At 37.1% G+C, this 20420-nt stretch overlaps 3 protein-coding genes and 1 long non-coding RNA gene across 4 annotated transcripts in view; 1 reads left to right on the top strand and 3 right to left on the bottom strand.

Moving 5' to 3' along the window:
- The window catches only part of faslg (Fas ligand (TNF superfamily, member 6)), a 7683-nt gene extending 6046 nt beyond the window's left edge, over positions 1 to 1637 (bottom strand). Inside the window, exon 1 of the mRNA XM_048208560.1 lies at positions 1 to 1637. This exon is cut by the window's left edge and continues 3014 nt beyond it. The gene's annotated coding sequence lies outside the window, so the exon portion shown is untranslated.
- Positions 1638 to 1780: 143 nt separating this feature from the next.
- On the bottom strand, positions 1781 to 14419 carry si:dkey-86e18.1 (uncharacterized protein LOC557342 homolog). The gene is made up of 5 exons (XM_048208561.1): positions 14326 to 14419; positions 14144 to 14184; positions 13973 to 14047; positions 9207 to 9393; positions 1781 to 2876 (listed from the first exon to the last, which is right to left on the bottom strand). Exons 1-5 carry the CDS (start codon positions 14390 to 14392, stop codon positions 2467 to 2469), a joined length of 780 nt encoding a protein of 259 aa, XP_048064518.1. The 5' UTR covers positions 14393 to 14419; the 3' UTR covers positions 1781 to 2466.
- The window catches only part of LOC125279074, a 118476-nt gene continuing 112405 nt past the window's right edge, over positions 14350 to 20420 (top strand). The window contains exon 1 of the long non-coding RNA XR_007187305.1: positions 14350 to 14456. This is a non-coding gene — a long non-coding RNA (uncharacterized LOC125279074). The remainder of the gene's footprint in view (positions 14457 to 20420) is intronic.
- On the bottom strand, positions 14996 to 19313 carry LOC125279070 (CARD- and ANK-containing Inflammasome Adaptor Protein). Its single transcript, XM_048208557.1, has 2 exons — positions 17919 to 19313; positions 14996 to 16264 (listed from the first exon to the last, which is right to left on the bottom strand). Exons 1-2 carry the CDS (start codon positions 19311 to 19313, stop codon positions 15413 to 15415), a joined length of 2247 nt encoding a protein of 748 aa, XP_048064514.1. The 3' UTR covers positions 14996 to 15412.

The following is a 20420-nucleotide window of genomic DNA, read 5'->3' on the forward strand; positions in this document are numbered from 1 at the left end:
AGAAATACTATAAAATGTAAGGGAAAACTATATTTCAATGTTTTTTAAAGCGAACACAAAATGTTTGCAAATGAACACAAACATTCCTGTTTCTCTGGAAGCAAACATAAAGTATTCTCAGGAGAACACAAAACTGGAGAGAATGCAATGTTTCTTTTGGGAATGCAAATGTTTTGCGAGCATAGTTTTCCCATTACCATTTACACTACAATAAGGGGCTATGTAGTAATTAAGTTGAACTGAACTGAAATGTGCCGAACCCTGAACAATTTATTTTCAATCATCATATGCAAAACATTTAACTGCATCTAGAACATCTGGAGGTTTGCTCAAGTGTTTGTAAACAGTGATACAGCAGAAAATGAGTTTCAGTAAACCCAATCTTACGTACCACTAAAGAACAGGAGCTGCCACATGAAACGCTCTCAACGCATATGAGTGTGTGTGTGCTCTTTCGATCTTGCAGCCTGCATTCTCAGGGGTCTGCATGAGAGTGGTGATGGCTATGACAGTGAGGTGAACAATGTGGTTGAAACCAAGCGAGGCAGAAAGGCATCACCTTAACCCCTCACTTTGCTGCATGTCATCAGCCGTTAAGCCTTCCTGGAATAATCTGCCTTTTCCGTCAGTTGCTTGGCCTCACCCTCATATACCCACTTCTCAGTCTACTAATACTCTAATTAAATTTGTTGAGATGTTACCCCAAAGGATAACATTTTAGTATAGGGAAAACAATAACTCCTAATTTACTGCTCATTTTTATTAGTAAGGTTAAGTTTATTAGCTGGGTAGGATTAAGGATGTAGAATAAGGTCATGCAAATTAAGGCATTAATATGTGCTTAATAAGTATTAATAAATAGCCAATATTTTATTAATATGGATGCTAATAAGCAACTAGTTAAAAGACCCTAAAATAAAGTCTTATCATGTTATTTTAGTTTCTTTTAATGTTCATACCTCAAAAATGTTGAGGATTTCCAAATGTTATATGGTTTAGATTTATTTGTATTTATTTACATTAAGTTTAAGTTACAAAATTGTATTAAGTATTAAAAAAAGCAACTCTATATAATAAATCTATTGAATTAAGTGAGGCTGGTATAATAACCATATATCAATGATTCCATTTAAATTGTGTCGAGTCATTGAAACATTGTAGTAAATTTGAAACTTATTCTGCAAGCAAAGCTTTTCCCAAGGCATTTCAATGTCATGCATGAGAACACGGCTAAAAATCTTTTATCGTAAACTCCACGGAGGAAATATTTGGTTGACAACTGACGTTGGCTGTAGTTGCATCAGTTTCCTTACTTCACCTCACAGGTATGGGAAACCCTGTGTACCGTGTAAGCAATTGTAGCCAAAGGTGCTAGAAATCACACAATGACATTCTGAATGAGTAAGACATCACCGCTGCTGCTTAGTAACAACGGTCTGCTCTTGCTCAGTTTCCCAGAAGTGTTGCCTGCTAAGCAGTTCTTGTTGCTGATGTATGAGGGGTTTTGGGGTCGAATCGTGGGCCGCAGCGCAAAGCCCTAGTTCAATTACCAAACTGTAGGAAAAATGGTGCATTTTTGGTGAACGCAGACTTCTCTCTCTCTCTCTCTCTCTGACTCAGCATCCCTGTACATACTGAGGGTTTAAAAGTCTCACAGTCATTTTTATGAAGCCTGCTGTGGTGCATGCATTATCAAACCTCATACACCAGACTTCAACATATGTCAATCTGAAACTTTGAGGTTTGTAAAGTAATAGCAAATAATCTCACATGAAGGGTGTTCAATGGTTCTGCGCACTTTGAAGTTCAACAAAGAGCATTTTTTTTTATTTCACATGGTTCTTGAGTTGACTGCTTCAATGATTAAGCATTACATTATCAGTTCTTCAAATCAGTGTTTGTTTACTAGATTTTTTAAAGCACAAGAACATAATTGATTTAATAAAGAACGAGAATAAAATGTTTGTCGTGCAACTTAAAAGGTGTCTCCCATGGCATCAATCTGTAAAATATCTTGTGGTTGAAATTGAAACCATATAGACACCGAAGGAGATGTACTTAGATAATCTTATGTAAAAGTAAACACTTCCTACTTTCTGTTTATGACAACAACCAATCACTAATTCCCATTCAGAATATTACTTTAACCACACCTCAACCATTTCCTTTCATTTCTTGAGACTATCATCTTAACACATTCACAGCTGGAATATTCTAGGTTAAGACAAACAGTATAAACACACAAACACAGGTGATTTACAGCTTTCAGGTTTCACATGGAATTTTTTTTCTTTCAAGTTTCAGTTTCATGCACCAAATGTGAAAATATTTAAGTGACATTATGAATATCAAATGTTAAAATGTCTTAGCCCCATGTATTTAACCAACAAAAAAAAAAATAAAAACAACTAATGTTTCATCATCAAATAAGCATGATGAAATTTCACAAACTGAAATTTCAGTAAGCTATATTTCCTCATCGGAGGACGACGAGTAGCAGCCGAGTCCCGGTAAAAGTTTTGTTTTACTCTGGTCTGTTTCAACTTTCAAAGGCTGCCGCGTTCCTTCGTTTGCTGCTGCCTGTGCTAGCGGGAGGCTGTGGAGGTTGGGCAGGCCGGTGAGCAACACTCGAGTCAGTGTACCTGTGTCTTGCTGCTGCCCGGCGAGAGCCACGCGTGAACTGGCCACCGCCACCGCAATCCGGGCCTGATCGAAGCACAGCGGGAGGTCCTGGTCGGGGAGATCAGAGGCTTCGGTGGAAACAGTAGCCGATGGGGAGGGAAGTTCTTGTATATTAGTGAGAGATGTGTGGTTTCCTGCTGCCTCTGTGTCCTCAATAACATCCTCTTCTCTGCTATGGAGGCACAGTTTTTTGGCTGAAAAAACAAAAAGACAGAATAATGACTAATAGTGTTGTCAAAAGTACAGACTTTGATACCAAGTCGATACTGAAATGTTAAAAATGTGATGCTTTGAGCGGATTTGCAAACACCTCTGATTGGCCACTGTGTTCACGGATATGTCTGTGATTATCTACAACAGGGGTGCCCAACCTACCTGCAAAGTTTAGCTCCAACCCTGATAAAACACACCTGAATCACTTGATAATTACACTTGATAATTACAGACAGGTGTGTTGAGCAGGGCTGGAGCTGAACTTTGCCAGAAGGTAGATCTCCCGGAACAGGGTTGGTCACCCCGGGTCTACAATGATCAGCGCTTCAATAATACAAGTTATAATAGACATTAATGACGCTCTTCACTGAGCGCTTACACAGCACTTGAAAGTAGGCGTCTATCAGCAGTAGCACTTTCAAACACTAACGTGTGCTTTCATACGCTCCTGTGTGTTGTTCTTTGTAGCCAGGGTTACCAGGTTTTCACAACAAAACCCACCCAATTGCTACTCAAAACTTGCATCCTGTGGGGTAAAATCTGCGTTTTTGCCGGGGTTCCCCTCATAAAATGAGCATTCCAAGGGGCTAAATATCATGTTATTGGCGTCGCTTCAACCTGCAGACATGAAAGTAGCCTAATTCCACGGGAAAACTGCTGACTTGGCAACACTGATTGTAGCCAATCACAGACATATACAGTACAGTCCAAAAGTTTGGAACCATTAAGATTTTTAATGTTTTTAAAAGAAGTTTCGTCTGCTCACCAAGGCTACATTTATTTAATTAAAAATACAGTAAAAAACAGTAATATTGTGAAATATTATTACAATTTAAAATAACTGTGTACAATTTAAATATATTTGACAAAGTAATTTATTCCTGTGATGCAAAGCTGAATTTTCAGCATCATTACTCCAGTCTTCAGTGTCACATGATCCTTCAGAAATCATTCTAATATGCTGATTTGCTGCTCAATAAACATTTATGATTATTTTCAATGTTGAAAACAGTTGTGTACTTTTTTTTTTTCAGGATTCCTTGATGAATAGAAAGTTCAAAAGAACAGCATTTATCTGAAATACAAAGATTCTGTAGCATTGTACACTACCGTTCAAAAGTTTGGGGTCAGTAAGAATTTTTATTTTTTATTTTTTTGAAAAGAAATTAAAGAAATGAATACTTTTATTCAGCAAGGATGCATTAAATACATGGCAGTAAAGACATTTATAATGTTACAAAAGATTAGATTTCAGATAAACACTGTTCTTTTGAACTTTCTATTCATCAAATAATCCTGAAAAAAAATATTGTACACAAATATTTTGTACAATTGTACACATTAAATGTTTCTTGAGCAGCAGATCAGCATATTAGAATGATTTCTGAAGGATCATGTGATACTGAAGACTGGAGTAATGATGCTGAAAATTCAGCTTTCACTTTGTGAAATATATTCAAATAGAAAACAGTTATTTTAAATTGTAATAATATTTCACAATATTACTGTTTTTTTACTGTATTTTTAATTAAATAAATGTAGCCTTGGTGAGCAGACGAAACTTCTTTTAAAAACATTAAAAATCTTAGTGGTTCCAAACTTTTGGACTGTACTGTATGTTCAGCGTGTGAACACAATGGCCAATCAGGTGTTTACAAATCTGCTCAACACTGCTCAAAGCGTCACATTTTTTAAATTTCAGTACTGACTACTGACAAACACTAAGGACTACATTTACATGCACCTCAATTTCCAATTAAGATCTATATTCTGGTTAAGCTTTTATTCTGACATTTACATAATCCACAGCAACTGGAATATTCCTGTGTCCTTATAATCAGCATATTCCAAATAAACGACATGATTTTTTCCCTGCTATTGTTTTGTGGAAATACTGGAGATGCTCTTTATTATGGTCATTTTTAGCCATTTAATTAACTCTTTATCAATTTAGTTCTCGTTAATGTCCGTTTAACAACACACAAAAATTTTACAAATAGCAAAACATAGGTCATTGTATTTTTTGAAATAATTACTGCTTATAAAACTCAAGCTTAAAAAACTCCTCATTGCTTTAACATGCTTTTTATAGCTAGATTTTGGGTTTGTCCATTTTTCATTCAAATTTGGGTCGAAACAACTAAGCATTCTTTTAGAGTGCATAATCAGAATATTAACATATTCTAAATCAGTATGTTCTTGTTCATGTACATGCAGCCATTAATATGAATGAGCTCGGTTTACCCTAAATGTAACATTAGTTTCAGTGTTTTCTTGATGCATATTACTTTATAATTGTGCATTCTTTATCATTAGTTCTCCTGGTGCATTGCTATTTTTGTGCATGTCTCTGTTTGTGTGTGCTGATCTTATACAAGGAAGAAAATCAAACGAAAGATCAAATACTAAAATGAATGATAAAAATTTAGTTTAGTAAATGTTTTTCTATATAAAAAAAAAAATCTTACTTCTAAATATCTTAAAGGTGCCATCGAACGTTTTTTTACAAGATATAATATAAGTCTAAGGTGTCCCCTGAATGTGTCCAATTTCAGCTCAAAATACCCCACAGATTTTTTTTAATACATTTTTTTAACTGCCTATTTTGGGGCATAATTAGAAATGCACCAATTCAGGCTGCGGCCCCTTTAATTCCTCACGCTCCCCGCCCACGGAGCTCGCGCTTGCCTTAAACAGCATAAACAAAGTTCACACAGCTAATATAACCCTCAAAATGGATCTTTACAAGTGTTTGTCATGCATGCTGCATGCATACATCAGATCATGTGAGTACAGTATTTATTTGAATGTTTACATTTGATTCTGAACGAGTTTGATAGTGTTCTGTGGCTAACGGGCTAAAGCTAACATTACACACTGTTGGAGAGATTTATAAAGAATGAAGTTGTTACGTAACAGTCGGGATCATTAATATGTACGCCCCCAATATTTGCATATGTTATTTTGAGATTCACCTGTTCCTCTGAGTTCTTTTAAACAAATGAGATTTATATAAGAAGGAAGAAACACTGGTGTTTGAGACTCATTGTATGTCATTTCCATGTACTGAACTCTTGTTATTTAACTATGCCAAGGTAAATTCAATTTTCCATTCGATGGCACCTTTAAACTAGACAGTGGCTGCAAAGAAGACTCACTTTAATGGTATATTCTAATGTTACAATCCATTAGGCCTAATTGACAATATTTGTGTTGATTGATAAAGGACTAATTTATTACCACAAAAATTAATTTCCACTTGTTCCTTAAGAAATAGTGCCAATCCATATATGATTTAAATTCTCGCTTTTTCAACAGTGAGACGAGGAACGAGTTGAAATTATTTTGTGATAATCAACATAATGCCTGAAATTCTCTTGATTAAGCTTTTATTTTCCATTAATGCTTTCATTTTTCATCAGAGGTCCATATATGGGGTGTTTCCCCTACAATGAAGTAACTCGCTACCATAGTACGATGCATCGTAGAAGAAATACTTGACAAACTATACTTGACATTTGTATATATTTGAAATAAAAGATATAGATTGTACTAAAAGTCAGCTTGCTTATTTTGCTTAAGATAAGGATTTATTAAGTCCACATGTGATGCAAACAAGAAAATATGCTTCTAACCACAGGTCCAGAACTCACTCCAACCACACAACTTTGTTGTGTTCATTGGAACTAGGCTTTTGGGAAACACCGACTTGATGGACAATGCTGATAACGATGGAATTACGACCACAGTTGGCTAACGATGCTTTCGGGAAACGCACCCCTGATCAAACAGAAGAATATGTGATCTGATTTTATGGGCCTATTTACTCCTGGTCATTTTATGCACTTTCTCTGATCGGATAGCTCTCCGACTGTGAAAAGATCAGATGTAAACACTTTCGAGACAAATTTAAATGTGATCACTCAAACCATTTCAGGACGTGGTTATAGACACATTCCAGAAAGACTGGACAAGTGTAAACGCATGTGGTTGTTGAAGCCATATATTTAAATTTTACTCCTCATAAAAACGTGTGACAGCGTCATACCAGCTTCCGGTAGCGAGAAATAACAGCGCTTCTGCAACACGCATCGCCGCAGATCAGTTAACCATCTTTCTTCAGCAAGAAGACACGCATTAAAAGTGTGAGCGTTATATTTTCTCACCAATGCAGATGCAGATCTTGATCTTGAAATAAGCTGATGATAATTAAAATGCAGCTCATATCTGTTGCTTTAACTGAGGTGAACCAGTGTTGGGTGTAATGCATTACTGAGTAATTAGCCTAATTACTGTAATTGAATTACTTTTCCCTTGAAAAAGTAAAGTAAGGTATTACTCTGAATTTTTCTGTAATATAATTACAGTTACTTCTGATGTAACTGCATTACAATCCTATATAAAATTAAAGGCAGCGGCTATTTGCACTAAGTGCAAAAAGCGATAGATGCTATTTACACAAAGTGACAATAGCAACATTTTCTTAGCAATATGCTATTTATACTAAGTGAAAATAAAGATTCTATTTACACCATGAAAAAGTATCAGTTCTTTGTAATAAGAGTAAACAGTAATTAGATGCTATATATACTTTATATTGGCAGATACTATTTGCACCTCAGTATTTTCGTACATTAACAGGATGCAATAATATCATAGAGTGTAAATGATCATATTTATTAAAATTATTGGATGCTGCCTTATTGGGAGAATAAAAATCCTCCGTACACCTTCCTCTAAACCTACCCAATAAACACTTTTAATATTATTAAACACTGGTTCGCAGTTTATTTCCACTTTTAGAATTTTTTTTTCATTTTTATTAAAAAATAAATAAATGTGAGCTCTAATCGCATTAATAGCCAGGTCTTTTACCCGCTACTGTTGTGCCACTGAATAAGTTAATTCCATCGTCTTTTTGAAAACTTGAGTGGCCCAACCAGACATTGGTGGGCGGAGCTAGTGTAAATAGCATTTGCCAACAAGGGACACTATTTGCCCTTAGTGTAAATAAACACTCCGAAAATTTAAAATTTAATGTCTAATGTTAAAGGGTTAGTTCACCCAAAAATGAAAATTCTGTCATTTATTACTTACCCTCATGCCATTCCACACCCGTAAGACCTTCGTTAATCTTCAGAACACAAATTAAGATATTTTAGTTGAAATCCGATGGCTCCGTGAGGCCTCCATAGGGAGCAATGGACACTTCCTCTCTCAAGATCCATAAAGGTACTAAAAACATATTTAAATCAGTTCATGTGAGTACAGTGGTTCAATATTAATATTATAAAGCAACGAGAATATTTTTGGTACGGCAAAAAAACAAACAAAATAACGACTTATTTAGTGATGGCCGATTTCAAAACACTGCTTCATGAAGCATCGGAGCATAAATGAATCAGCATATTGAATCATGATTCAGATCGCGTGTCAAACTGCCAACGGCTGAAATCACGTGACTTTGGCGCTCCGAACAGCACATTTGATACGCTGATTCATTTGTGCTCCAATGCTTCCTGAAGCATTGTTTTGAAATCGGCCATCACTAAATAAGTCATTATTTTGTTTTTTTTGGCGCACCAAAAATATTCTCGTTGCTTTATAATATTAATATTGAACCACTGTACTCACATGAACCAATTTAAATATGTTTTTAGTACCTTTATGGATCTTGAGAGAGGAAATGTCATTGCTCCCTATGAAGGCCTTGCGGAGCCATCGGATTTCAACTAAAATATCTTAATTTGTGTTCCGAAGATTAACGAAGGTCTTACGGGTGTGGAACGGCATGAGGGTGAGTAATAAATGTCAGAATTTTCATTTTTGGGTGAACTAACCCTTTAAAATGGTTTTAACGCAACTTTCTTCCTTTAAATACTTTGGTCAGTTCAAGAATAATTTATGCAATTTTATATTATTTATTTGAAAGAATGAGAACGAAAAGAGCAGTTTCATGTCTATCCTAGTATTGTTCAACTGGTTGAGGTTGAAATGGTAATAAGTAATGCAATACTTTTTAGAGGGAGTAATTAGTAAAGATGTAATTAGTATCTAGTACTTAATTATTATTATTATTATTATTATTATTTTAAGAGTAACTTACCCAACACTGGGTGAACTCTATTGAATTTGCAAACAATGTGCAGGAATTGAAGATCGGATTTACATTCATTTTGTGGAGACGCATTTATGAGGCCAAGTGTAAATGAAACAGTTTTAACAAATCAGATAGTTATCTGATCAGTAAAAACACAAGTGAATGTTGAAATAAGTTTTGCAAGACTAGTAATTTAAAGGTATAAACTGACAGGTGTTTTGATGGCTTGGCTCCTGCCTCCTCTTGGTGTATGCTCGAGGTTCCCAAGGCTTGTGTTTGCAGGTAGGGTCAAGGGAGCGCAGTTTCTTCAGGTAGCGTTTGTATTCTCTCTCGAGTTCTTCGATATGCAGACGGAACTCGTCTATCTTCCTTTCTGGGTAATGAGATAACTGCGACTGCTGCAAAATACAAATGCAAAGATTGAACCAGATGCACAAATACTAATATGAAGCATGATTTATTGCACCTGTTATTAGTTATCAACAAATCAATGATCATATTCTTCTAATGTGTGACTCTCATGATCAAACAGACCATATCTTCATTTCTTTGGTTTGTGCATGATATGCAAAGGGTGTGCAAGATCACTATCAAAAACTGAGGTTGTCAACCCCTCTTCCTCTCATCTTGCACTATGTGAACATTATTTTCCTCTTTATCACAATCTGTATTTAATAAAGCACTTTATACTGTAAATAAAGGTGACTTGACTTGAACGTTTTCAGACAGGGGATCAGATAGTTTATGTCAATGACATCCCAGCTCAAGTGATCGTATTTATATTAACTTTGATAAGAAGTTTATAATCAAAACTCATCAAGCATGTGCAGATTGTTTACTGGCAATGCACAAATCAAAATCAATCTATTTAGCTAGATGAATCTGAACTGTTATAGGTTGTTTTCTAAAATGCAAGTGACAGGAAAGATCTCTTATCCTAATGTGGGAAGCTAATCAACCTCCCAAAAATGTCATGTGACCCCACAGACAGCAGATCAGAAAAAGACATTACAGTAAGAATATGAAAGTTTACTGATTGAGGCATTAGAGCAGAGGGAACTAATTGAGCCTTCAGGGAAAGAGCTCAGAGAGGAACTGCTTACTAGGTGCGCTTTAAAAAAGTGAATGGTCACAAAAATAGACATTCATAAGTGATATATTCATATCTGATGAAAATGCATAGCTTCTGGTCTAGCAGGTCTCTCATCCTGACCAGCTAAAAAGGGCCTCAAACCCCTCTAAAATCAGCCAACACACCCATGTGACCAGGATGGGGGACCAGCAAACCAGATTAGGCTAGTTTAAGCAGTTATGATATTTAATTTATCTTTATTATTATTATTATTATTATCTGTGTCTTAATTGCTGTCATTCTGACTGTGCACTGGAAGGTTCTGTCACAAAGACAAATTCTATGTGTGTGTATGCATACTTGATAATAAATCTAATTCTGATAATAGTATTTACAATCATATTTATACTTGATTAATATTTTTTTTTTTTTATTGTTGTTATTAATGTAAAGCACATTCTGTACATGTTGCAATGTTGCAGTTGTTGAAGGTTGCAATGCTACTCCTGCAATAAAGCTACCTGCCACTTTATTAGGTACACCTGGGCTGTGTTCAGCCCTGACAAAACGTTGCAAAATGTTTTTTAATCGCAAATGGTGGCGTTGAACACCCCGTTCTGATGATGCAAAAGTTGCAACTATGGCAGCTGAGAAGGCCATTCTGTGTGTTCTTTTTGAAGAATTTTCGGAGCCTGATGAAGTCGGTACAAATACATGTTTAATAGGCCTACTGCAAAATACGCTCAATGTTACAGTCACTGCCGTTGCCGTCCAGAATAAAAGAGAACCTCCCAATCGAGTGAAGGGATTTGTGGAAACTGTGGTTCCTAATTATTGTGATCCAACATTTGCCTTTATGTTTATGAAAGTTTATGAAAGTATCACACAATACAATAGCAAAATATATAAGTATAGTATTTCTATGTTACATTAATCAGTGTCTAGCACACCTTCCTAAGGAAAGGATATGGACCAGAAGACATTGCAATTACTAAATGATATTTAGTTAGACTTAAAGAAGTTCCACATCTATACTAAACTATCCAGCTCGTATTATTTAAAGGTGCCGTAGAACGTCTATTCAAAAGATGTAATATAAGTCTAAGGTGTCCCCTGAATGTGTCTGTGAAGTTTCAGCTCAAAATACCACATAGATTTTTTTTAATTAATTTTTTTAACTGCCTATTTTGGGGCATCATTAACTATGCACCGATTCAGGCTGCATGGCCCCTTTAAATCTCTCGCTCCCTGCCCTCCTGAGCTCTCGACTATAAGTGCAGTTATACAGTGCATAAACAAAGTTCACACAGCTAATATAACCCTCAAATGGATCTTTACAAGATGTTCGTCATTCATGCTGCATGCATGCTTCGATTCCTGTGAGTATAGTATTTATTTGGATGTTTACATTTGATTCTGAATGAGTTTGATAGTGCTCCGTGGCTAACGGGCTAATGTTACACTGTTGGAGAAATTTACAAAGAATGAAGTTGTGTTTATGAATTATACAGTCTGCAAGTGTTTAAAAATGAAAACAGCGACAGCTCTTGTCTCCGCGAATACAGTAATAAACGATGGTAACTTTAACCACATTTAACAGTACATTAGCAACATGCAAACGAAACATTTAGAAAGACAATTTACAAATATCACTAAAAATATCATGTTATCATGGATCATGTCAGTTATTATTGCTCCATCTGCCATTTTTCGCTATTGTCCTTGCTTGCTTACCTAGTCTGATGATTCAGCTGTGCACAGATCCAGACCTGGCTGCCCTTGTCTAATGCCTTGATCATGGGCTGGCATATTCAAATATTGGGGACGTACATATTAATGATCCCGACTGTTATGTAACAGTCTGTGTTATGTTGAGATTCGCCTGTTTTCCAGAGGTTTTTTTTTAACAAATGAGATTTATATAAGAAGGAGGAAGCAATGGAGTTTGAAACTCAACGTATGTCTTTTCCATGTACTGAACTCTTGTTATTCAACTATGCCGAGGTAAATTCAATTTTTGATTCTAGGGCACCTTTAAGTTTATTTTGCCATTAATGTAAATAAACATGTGCAAACAATATACCTGCTCTTGTGAATTTATTTTGACGTTAATTACATTTACACGCTGTTTCTTTAATACTGAGTGGTTTATATGCACATTGATGCAGATTGGGCTGACATTTTTGACACACCCACCAAACAAGAGATCTCTTCCCGTTGCACACCGTTTCCAGGAAACATGTCGTTCATCCCAGAAACCGTAGCAAAACGTTGCGCTTGAACGTGCCCCTGTTCAACTGCTCATTAATACAAATATCTAATTAGCCAATCACATGGCAGCAACTCAATGCATTTAGACATGTAGACATGGTCAAGATGATCTGCTGAAGTTCAAACTGAGCATCAGAATGGGGAAGAAAGGTGATTTAAAGGAATAGTTCACCCAAAAATGAAATTTCTGTCATCATTTAGTCACCCTCAAGTTGTTCCAAACCTGTATGAATTCCTTTCTCCTGCTGAACACAAAAGAAGATATTTTGAAGAATGTTGGTAACCAAATAGTTGATGGACCCATTGACCTCTGTAGTATTTTTTCCCATACTATGGAAGTCAATGGGGTCCATCAACTCTTTGGCTACCCATATTCATCAAAATATCTTCTTTTGTGTTCAGCAGATGAAAGGAATTCATACACAGCAAAATCTCTGCTCAGAGTATATATGGTCCCTCTCTAAATAATGTTAAAATAACACAGTTAAAGTTAATAAGATAATTAAGCAATTAATTAAGTGATGATTGTGCATTAGTGATGAACACCTGCTGTTAACAAGCAGAATCACTGAAGAAAAGAGAAACACAAGAACTACAACTGACTTCAGTCACAGCCTTATTAATTGCTTAATTATCTCATTAACTTTAACTCTGCTTTAGTGTTACTTTAACACTATTTAGAGAGGGACCATATGTACTCTGAAGAGAGTTGATTTAACTCTGGGGATTTTGCTGTGTACAGGTTTGAAACAACTTGTGACTTTGAATGTGGTATGGTTGTTGGTGTCGCATGATTTTTCCCCCAAACAGTTCAGCGGAAATCCCTGCCCTGCAACCTATTTCATTGGCTGAGGTTACAGTGACGGGTAGGTTTAGGGATCAGGGTTTGGTGTAGGCAATCGTTATTGTGATTGACATGGCCAATGAAATGTTTAGAATCAGCTCCAGTGCGGGATTTCCACTGAACTGGTTTTGGGGGAAAAAATAAATTAAAAAAATTACGCGTTGGTGTCAGATGGGCTGGTCTGAGTATTTCAGAAACTGCTAATCTACTGGGATTTTCACACACAACCATCTCTAGGGTTTACAGAGAATGATTTGAAAAAGAAAAAATATCCAGTGAACGTCAGTTCTGTGGGAGAAAATGGATTGTTGATGCAAGAGTGGTTTGAGCTGATAGAAAGGCAACAGTACCTCAAATAACCACTTGTTACAGAAGAGTATCTGCATTCTGCAGGTCTGCAGAAGAGCATCTCTGAATGCACAACACATCAAACCTAGAAGAAGACGAGCTACAGCAGCAGAAGACACACCGTGTGCCACACCTGTCAGCTAAAAACAGGAAACTGAGGACCTATAGGACCACATCTGAGGGTTGTCCCTGCTGACAATTATCATTAAAATCCACACTGTATATTGCAAATAATATAATGATATGTATTTAAAATAATTGTTTAAGTAGGACAACAATACAAATAATAAGTAAGTAAATAAATACAATACAATATGTTTTAAGTTTGGAAACATTTTGAGTCCCCTCCCTTGCCTCAGTGCTTTGGTCCACTACCTGATTTCCCCCTTTACCTCACCTAAATACAGTGGGAGAGAACAAAGTTCTTCAGTATGATCAGTACCTGCAGATAGTACTCTATCTCCTTCTTGATGCTCGGCATCCACTTCTTCACTGCTGCCACTGAATTTAACGTTGCCTGCATGTCAAAAAATCCATCAAACAGGTAAGGGCGTCATTTATACAAGCGGACTCATTGAAATTATAATTAATGCATTACAAAGACATTTCTCACAAGCTTTGGCCGTGACACGTTGACATCTTTAATGCGACCCTCTGGAAATAAAAACACAGATATGTGCAACCGATTGTGAGAACACAGGAGCTTACACGGTCATTTATAGCGATGACGTTTTCTGTAGTTTCACATCAGGGTGACTTTCACTTGGTTAAATAAACCATGATTGCGTCTCATACCTTCTCTCTCTTTCTGGAGCCACAGTCGATTCAGTCTTCCAAACTGCTTCTCTTCGTTTCTTGCCATTCCTGCAGCATTTCCGTCAACACGGAGTCACGTGACAAGAGTGGACAGACGGTCACATGACACGGTATTTCAAGCTAAATCAACCCTATAAATTCCATTTGTGTAAAGTAGCCTACTATGTTTACAAAAAAAGTACTATGTTTATATATAAAGTTGTAGCAAGAACCGTTTGAGTAACTAAAAGGTTTCGAGTCAAACGTCCAAATATAGAAATGTGTGTTTTCTCTGAAAATGGCGTTGGATGGTTTCAACAAAACTATCTTAAAGTTTTGTGAGTCCTGTCGCCAGATCTGAACGTTTTTATTAATGTTAAGTAGCTTTTTGTTGGCAAGATTTTAATCTTTACAGAAATTGACTTCGAACATAAATATAAAATAAGTGTGACAACTAGCTTGCTAGCGCATATTTACATACGTTTTTCTTCACGATTGTGCGTTATATAACCTTTAAACCTGTATTTATTTTTACCAAATACTTAAGTTAGGATTGTTTATGTGTGAAGGTTCCCAAATGCTGCGTTTGAGTGACACCTTTTGACGAAACTGTGGATTGCTTTATTATAGCCTACAACATTAAAGTCACCATGAAGTCAAAATTGCCACTTCTTGTCTTCATGGAATATTGCAGTATTTATTAGAAATGATTTATCTATGCACATAGTTACACAACTTGTCACTTGAGATCACAGCAATAGCAAACCACAACCAATCATATCACATGAAAGACAAAATCAAATCCTGGCCTATACTTGTTCAAGAAGCCATTTCACTTGATTATACATAACAATAATGAAGACATCAATCACAACTTCTGTTTCATGCCGGCTTTAAGCATTAGACAATATTAGTATGCTAAGTTTGTCGTACTTTAAATGTTTGTAAAATTTGTCTGATGATGCAAAGAGTGAAAGCTGCTGGCTAGTTGAGGTGACTTATGAGTCACTGATTCATAAAACAGCTAAGCAGACATTTCTGCCAAACATATTTAAGATGATATCGTTTTCTTGTCTGTATGTTTTTATTACTTCACAAGGAACATCTTCTTCTTTAGCAGGGTAGTTATGTTCTGGTGAGCCGGTGTGTCCTCTGACTCTGCCACCTGGAGGGACGTTTTCTTCACATTATTAGTTGCCTGAAGGTTTGCTCGTTCTCCATTTGTCCAGTTTATCAGCCTCTGTACCGTTTCCACATGCCCATCACGACAAGCACAGTGCAGCGGTGTGTCTTTATTGTTATCCAGGGAGTTGATCTTGGCACCGTTCTCCAGCAGAAGGCCCACCAGCACCTCACGACCATGTTCTGCTGCTAAATGCAGAGGAGTCCTTCTCCACACGTTCTTATCATCCACATTCTTGATCTTACCAGATGTGAGAAGAACACCAGCTGCTCTTTCCTTCCCGTTTCGAGCTGCGTAATGTAGTGGAGAGCAACCATCCATGTCCTTAGCTCCAACTTTAGCTTTACCGGCCAGCAGCACTGAAACTGCCTTAGTGTGTCCCTCCATGGCAGCCAGGTGCAGTGGGGTCTTCTTCTCTCTTTCAGAGACGTTGGCATCGGCCCCAGCAGTGAGGAGTAGCTGTATGACGCCCACCTCCCCTTGTGCTGCCGCCCAGTGCAGGGCTGTTCTTCCCTGTTTGTCTTTGATATAGACGTCAGCCTTGCCCTCCAGCAGCTGGGCGACCGCTTCAGTGTGGCCGCTCTGGCTGGCGAGGTGCAGGGGAGTGAGTCCGTCCTGGGTGATAGAGTTAATCTGAGCCCCCACACGCAACAGCAGCGCCGTCAACGCTGGCTGGTTATGTAATGCACTTAGATGGAGAGGGGTCTGATCTTTAGGGCCACTGATGTCGGGGTCTATGCCCTTATCCAACAACATCTGAATGAGGAAAGAAGATTATTAAAATACATATCTTAAAATGTATTTGAGCAGCTCGGATCACTGCTGGAGATTATTTAATTTAGGATTTTAAGGACCATTTCATTTCATTTCTCTACTTCAGGGTTTTTCCAAATTTTTTTGATGTCAAGGACTCCAAATATAATGGTCCCCCTGCAAGGGACCTGAAATATAAAGGCAGATAACATGTTTGTGTATGTGTGTGTGTGTGTCTTACTATTAGAATAATGATATGTATAAACATAACACAAAACGCATTAAAGGGGTCATAAAACAATGCAGTTTGTTTCCTCGGGTGCACTTATAACGTTAGTATGCATTTTACATAAATTAGAGATAAAAGGCATTTTTCCTATCCTAATTTTAGCCCTTTTATTTGAACGCTCGGTTTTAAGGGGCGTGTCTGCTGTGAGACTTCAGTGTAAACCTACACTGCTGTGATTGGCTAACATCATTGCATATGAAATAGCTAAGTATTACTCTCTCGAGAACTTTTAACACATTTGTAATATCACAGCTCTCAAGGTTAACTAATTGTGAAAAGTGTTGATTATAGCATTACATTTAGATCTATGGAATTATACTGAGATTGTGGCATGAAAGTTCGCAGTGATGAAGATTGTAGCCGATCACAGAAATATTGTTGAGCGCATGAAATCAGTGATCTCGTCATTGCAACTCAATTTCTGCACACTAACGAATGCTTTCATCATAACTAACAGTGGAAACGCGATGTAACTAAAAGACTCATTGAATAAAACGTGAGTTTTGGTGCAAGTCCAGAACTCAGTTACTGATAAACTCACGCTGTTTGATTGACAGCTCCAGCGATTGTAAAGGGAGCGTTCTTTGTTCGCTTTCTATATATCATTTAATCACAGTTTAAATAACAGGTTATTTTCATCCTACAAAGAGAAACAACGTGAAGTTGACCGTTTACTCACTGGTCTGATTTACTGACTGACATACGGACAAAGAACCTCTGACTGTACATGAATCATTATGAGTTCATGCTGTTGATTTACCAAAGAATCCACAGTGAAATATAACAAATACAAATAAATAAAGCTCAACTGAGACATTCACATTGTTGAAAAATTTGAAAGGTAATGTTATTTTTAGTCCTGTATCGCTCTTCTCTCCTCGTCATCTCACTAACACGCCAGTAGGGGGGGCTAACGTTGCGATGAAGTAGTTGTTGATTTCTTCTGCGGAGGTGGTGTTTCACCTATCTATGACAGGCACATTCCGGGACAAGACGTTCGCTGGGCCTGGTGTCAATAAAAGCTTTTATTTGACTAACAAGGAAGTTTTCAGTTCTGAAACTTACAGGATATTCTTATAGTACGATGACCTGTTATATATCAAAAGCTCAAGGAAAGGTTGATTTCTCAATTCATGACCCCTTTAAAATATCAATCTAAAATAATAAAAGAGAAAAAAAGGAAATTATTTATTGATGTATTTATTTTAATAATAAGGCTAATGATTTAAAATTAAATAAGATTGATTTAATTATTTATTTCTTATTAAAAACTAGGGCTGTCAGTAGAATAAAATGAAAATAATTAGTTAAAAGCAAAAACTTTTAATAAAATTAAATAAAATTTAATTTAACGGCTGAGCCATTTACCTGTGCTATTTGCATACTTCCACTTTGGATGGCCAGGTGAAGACCAGAGATCTGGTTTGGCAGTCTCTCATCCAGTCTTGCCTTTTTTGAGACCAGCACTTTGAAGGCCTCAGCATTTCCCATCTCTGCGGCTAGAAGCATAGGTGTGTATCCAAGCTCATTAAAACTATTAACATCTGCACCGTGATCAATGAGCGCAGCCACGACCCCGTCCGAGTTCCTCTGTACCGCTTTAAAAAGAGCAGAGTTCATCTCATTCTGAGACATGGACTTCTGGACATACCGCAAAAACAGAGACAACAGAGACTTTCTGTTCAGCTCAAAAGCAGCATCTATGATCACAGAGTCCACCTGGGCTCCGGCCTTCAGCAGCACAGCAGCGGTTTTCTCATTCCCGTGGCGAACGGCATGATAGAGAGCCGTCTTCCTTTGTCCATCTCGGGTATCTACTAAAGCGCCGTTTCTCAGAAGAACCTCAGCCAGTTTTGCATCATCCTCAATGGCTGCCATGTGCAGAACTGTTGTCTGATTCTTGAGGCTTTTCTTCTCTTCGAGCACTAGAGCTTTGACCGTACTCTCATGTTCATTTTGAGCTGCGAGATGCAAAGGTGTCTTTGACGTTTGGTCGGTAGCATGGATGTCCGCCCCAGCCTTCACAAGGGCCAAAGCAACAGCAGTACGGCCCCGTTCTGAAGCTCTGTGCAGGGCAGTACGGCCGTCCTTGTCCTTTAGGTTCAGTTTCGCCCCCTGTCTGAGCAGAAAGTACACGACAGCCTCCTTACCATATTCAGCAGCTACGTGTAGCAGAGTATCAGTGGACGAGCGAGCACTATTGACATCCAAACCTTTGATAAGCTCCTGGAGGAGATAGAGATCACCTGAGGATATGGCTCTGAGGATGGCATCGCCTTCAGATTTGGGGATGTGTTCGCTTTGTTCTATTGAATGCGTAGTCTCATTCGTTATAGGCTTCGGCTGGATTCTTTCAGGATTAAGTTCTCTGTTTGATTTTGAGTATTTGACAAGACCTTGTTTGTCTTTCTCCAGCAGATATCCAATCAGCTGTCTCCGTGCATCTTTAATACCCTCATTAACCCCACCCACATACGTTCTCATGTGGTGGTAAAGGTCAGGTTCTGCTCTTTTCAGACAAGGGTAGAAGAAGATACGGCAGGCACGTTCTCCTCTCGAGATCAGGACGTTTAACATAATGGAGTTCTTTTCCTCCTGCGCAGTGATGCTGGACATCATGGCTCGGCTGTCGGGTTGAAGAACTCCATTTGCAATGAGGAGATCCAGCAAATCCTCTGTATTTGAAATGCCACTGACCAGGTCGTTTTTCTTCATCCGAATGACTTCGATCGCATAGGGATTGGTAAAGCTGGTTGAACCCATGTCAGCTTCTTTATGGTTCAGCGCTCTGAAGGAAAGCACTGAGCTTCTGTAAACTGAAATGTCTTTATCACTAAGAACAAACCATCTCTTAGCAACAAGTAAACAACAGTAAAAATCAGCACTACGTTTTGTAACTTTCTGAAATAAACTTTTAATGCATCATTTTTATTAAACCCATGAAGAAAAAAAAGGCACATTGGTAACCTATTTTGATAACATTTTTGATAAAGTGCACATGCCTAAAATGAATGGTCTATTTATTTCTCTGTTTAGGTTTCCTGCCTTATCTAATATTACAAGGAACCTGCTGCATGGATACTGTAACCATGACATGAATTGTCTTTTGTATTTGATTTTACAACAGTGCCCTTGCGGTTTGCTCTTGAATCGCATATTACCATGACAAAGAAGTGTGATTAATTATTTTTAATGTGCACTGGTAGTGTACTTCAAATGAATGAAATAAAGGCCACTTAAGTGTACATAAAGAGTACATTTTCATGACTGTTTCTGAACACACTTAAAGAGATAGTTCTGTATGAGTTTCTTTCTCCTGTTGAACATAAAAGAAGATGTTTTAAAGAATTTTGGCAATCAAACAGTTGATGGACCAGATTGACTTCCATAGTATGGAAAACGCTCTTCAACATATCTTCTTTTGTGTTCAGCAGAACAAAGAAACTCATACAGGTTTGGAACAACTTGAGGGTGATTAAATGATAGAATTTTCATTTTTGGGTGAACTATTCCTTTAAATTCACTTTTAATAATCTTTTGTCACGCTTTGAAGTATTTATTTTGATGTGTTGACTAATGTTGTAAAATACTTGATTATAATTTTAACTGTAGTGCATTACTCAATATTACATTTGAAGTTAATATTTTTTTTTATTTTAAATGTACAAATGTGTAATTACAAATGTATTTAAATACATGATATACATCAATAGAAAATACATTTAAGTATATTTTAGTCCATAAATGCTTGTCAGCCTACATTCGGCAGTACACTATCCATATTTCAAAGACAATAGAAGTAACTCCGACACATAAATATGTAAGTAGGTCAAGAAAAGCACTAAAAGTTCAGCTAATTGCATTTAATAT

The sequence above is a fragment of the Megalobrama amblycephala genome, linkage group LG11 (assembly GCF_018812025.1).
Source record: "Megalobrama amblycephala isolate DHTTF-2021 linkage group LG11, ASM1881202v1, whole genome shotgun sequence".
NCBI lineage: Eukaryota > Metazoa > Chordata > Actinopteri > Cypriniformes > Xenocyprididae > Megalobrama > Megalobrama amblycephala.

Coding starts and splice junctions, on each gene's coding strand:
- LOC125279070 (XM_048208557.1), bottom strand. CDS start 19,313: ATGGGTTCAACCAGCTTTACCAATCCCTATGCGATCGAAGTCATTCGG. Junction 16,265..17,918: donor GAAGTATGCAAATAGCACAG/GTAAATGGCTCA, acceptor TTCCTCATTCAG/ATGTTGTTGGATAAGGGCAT.
- si:dkey-86e18.1 (XM_048208561.1), bottom strand. CDS start 14,392: ATGGCAAGAAACGAAGAGAAGCAGTTTGGAAGACTGAATCGACTGTGG. Junction 14,048..14,143: donor ACGTGTCACGGCCAAAGCTT/GTGAGAAATGTC, acceptor TTTGACATGCAG/GCAACGTTAAATTCAGTGGC. Junction 9,394..13,972: donor AGATAGAGTACTATCTGCAG/GTACTGATCATA, acceptor TGTATTTTGCAG/CAGTCGCAGTTATCTCATTA.